Source organism: Saprolegnia diclina (assembly GCF_000281045.1).
Source record: "Saprolegnia diclina VS20 unplaced genomic scaffold supercont1.140, whole genome shotgun sequence".
In the NCBI taxonomy this organism is placed as follows: Eukaryota; Oomycota; class Saprolegniomycetes; order Saprolegniales; family Saprolegniaceae; genus Saprolegnia; species Saprolegnia diclina.
In genome coordinates, this window is record NW_008246207.1 from 8,312 (window position 1) to 9,380 (window position 1,069).

The following is a 1,069-nucleotide window of genomic DNA, read 5'->3' on the forward strand; positions in this document are numbered from 1 at the left end:
ATGGCGGAGACGACGACGGCCAAGGTTCCGCGCGACGACGCGTCCGTCTACCAGACAGGTACCGATGGCCCATGGCCCATGGCCCGTGGAGGCTCATGCAGCGCTGCGTGTAGATGAGCTCCGAGGTACGCGGACTGTCGACGGGTTGTGGCCGTCCGACGCCATGCTCCGTAGGCTACCTCCTCAAGAAGACGCGCAACGGCAAGTGGCAAAAGCGCTGGTTCGAGACCAACGGGTGCTTCCTGACGTACTACAAGGTCCTGCGCGCAATGGTCGCATGCTGGCTCATGGCTGCGCGTAGAAGCAAGGCCAGAAGCTCCTCGCGGCCCTCAACCTGCCCCAGGTCGGCGAGATCGCGCTTTTACCCGAGTCCGCCGAAGGTGTGCACGCATGGCTTTGCATCGGCGCCAACACGTCCTTGCATAGATGGCCCAGGCCTCTTTACGATCGAGCTCAATGACCGGATATATACCATCAAGGCCAAGGGCCAGGACGACGCTGCGCTCTGGGTCGAGGTACGAAGACGAGACGCGCTATCGCATGGCGTGCGACGCAGAAAGTAGGCGCTTGTGTGGCGCCAGCAAGGTGGCGTCGTCGCCTCGAGCACGACGGGTACGCATGTTCGCTGCATGACGCCTCCTCATGTCGTCGGTCTAGACGAAGCCATGCTGCTCCAGCATGCGGGGTCCAGCGAGGACCTTCAAGACGGCGCCGACTCGCCGCCGCCGGCCGCCAAGCCGTCGCAGTTTCCAAAGGAGAAAAAGGTCGACAACGTATGTGCCACGACGCTCATGACGTGCTTGGTTGTAGCTCGACGATGTCGACACGGCCAAGTCGCCCGGCTGTGCAAAGTGCTGCGTCGTTCAGTAGGCGTGTAGCTGCAAGTTAGCGTGTAAGACCCTCGTCGAAGCGCACGATTGTTCGGACATCATCGTACTGTCTTCACCGACTGCAGGCAACATAAACGTCGGTGGCGAACGTGGTAGCGCTCGTTGCATGCACCAGCCATCTACCAGCTACGATGATGCTTCTTTTGTCCCACAACTTGGCGACGGATATTGCATATTGC

At 60.7% G+C, this 1,069-nt stretch overlaps 2 protein-coding genes across 2 annotated transcripts in view; one reads left to right on the forward strand and one right to left on the reverse strand.

Annotated features, from left to right (window-relative positions):
* On the forward strand, positions 1-870 carry SDRG_16624 (hypothetical protein; the record flags this gene model as incomplete). Its single annotated transcript, XM_008622842.1, has 8 exons — positions 1-58; positions 114-125; positions 175-257; positions 302-380; positions 427-515; positions 564-612; positions 658-764; positions 811-870. 8 exons carry the CDS (start codon positions 1-3, stop codon positions 868-870), a joined length of 537 nt encoding a protein of 178 aa, XP_008621064.1.
* Positions 871-1,009: 139 nt separating this feature from the next.
* The window catches only part of SDRG_16625 (hypothetical protein), a gene marked incomplete at its 3' end in the record, with an annotated part of 1,214 nt that continues 1,154 nt past the window's right edge, over positions 1,010-1,069 (reverse strand). Inside the window, exon 2 of the mRNA XM_008622843.1 lies at positions 1,010-1,016. Coding sequence (XP_008621065.1) covers positions 1,010-1,016 — 7 coding nt within the window. The remainder of the gene's footprint in view (positions 1,017-1,069) is intronic.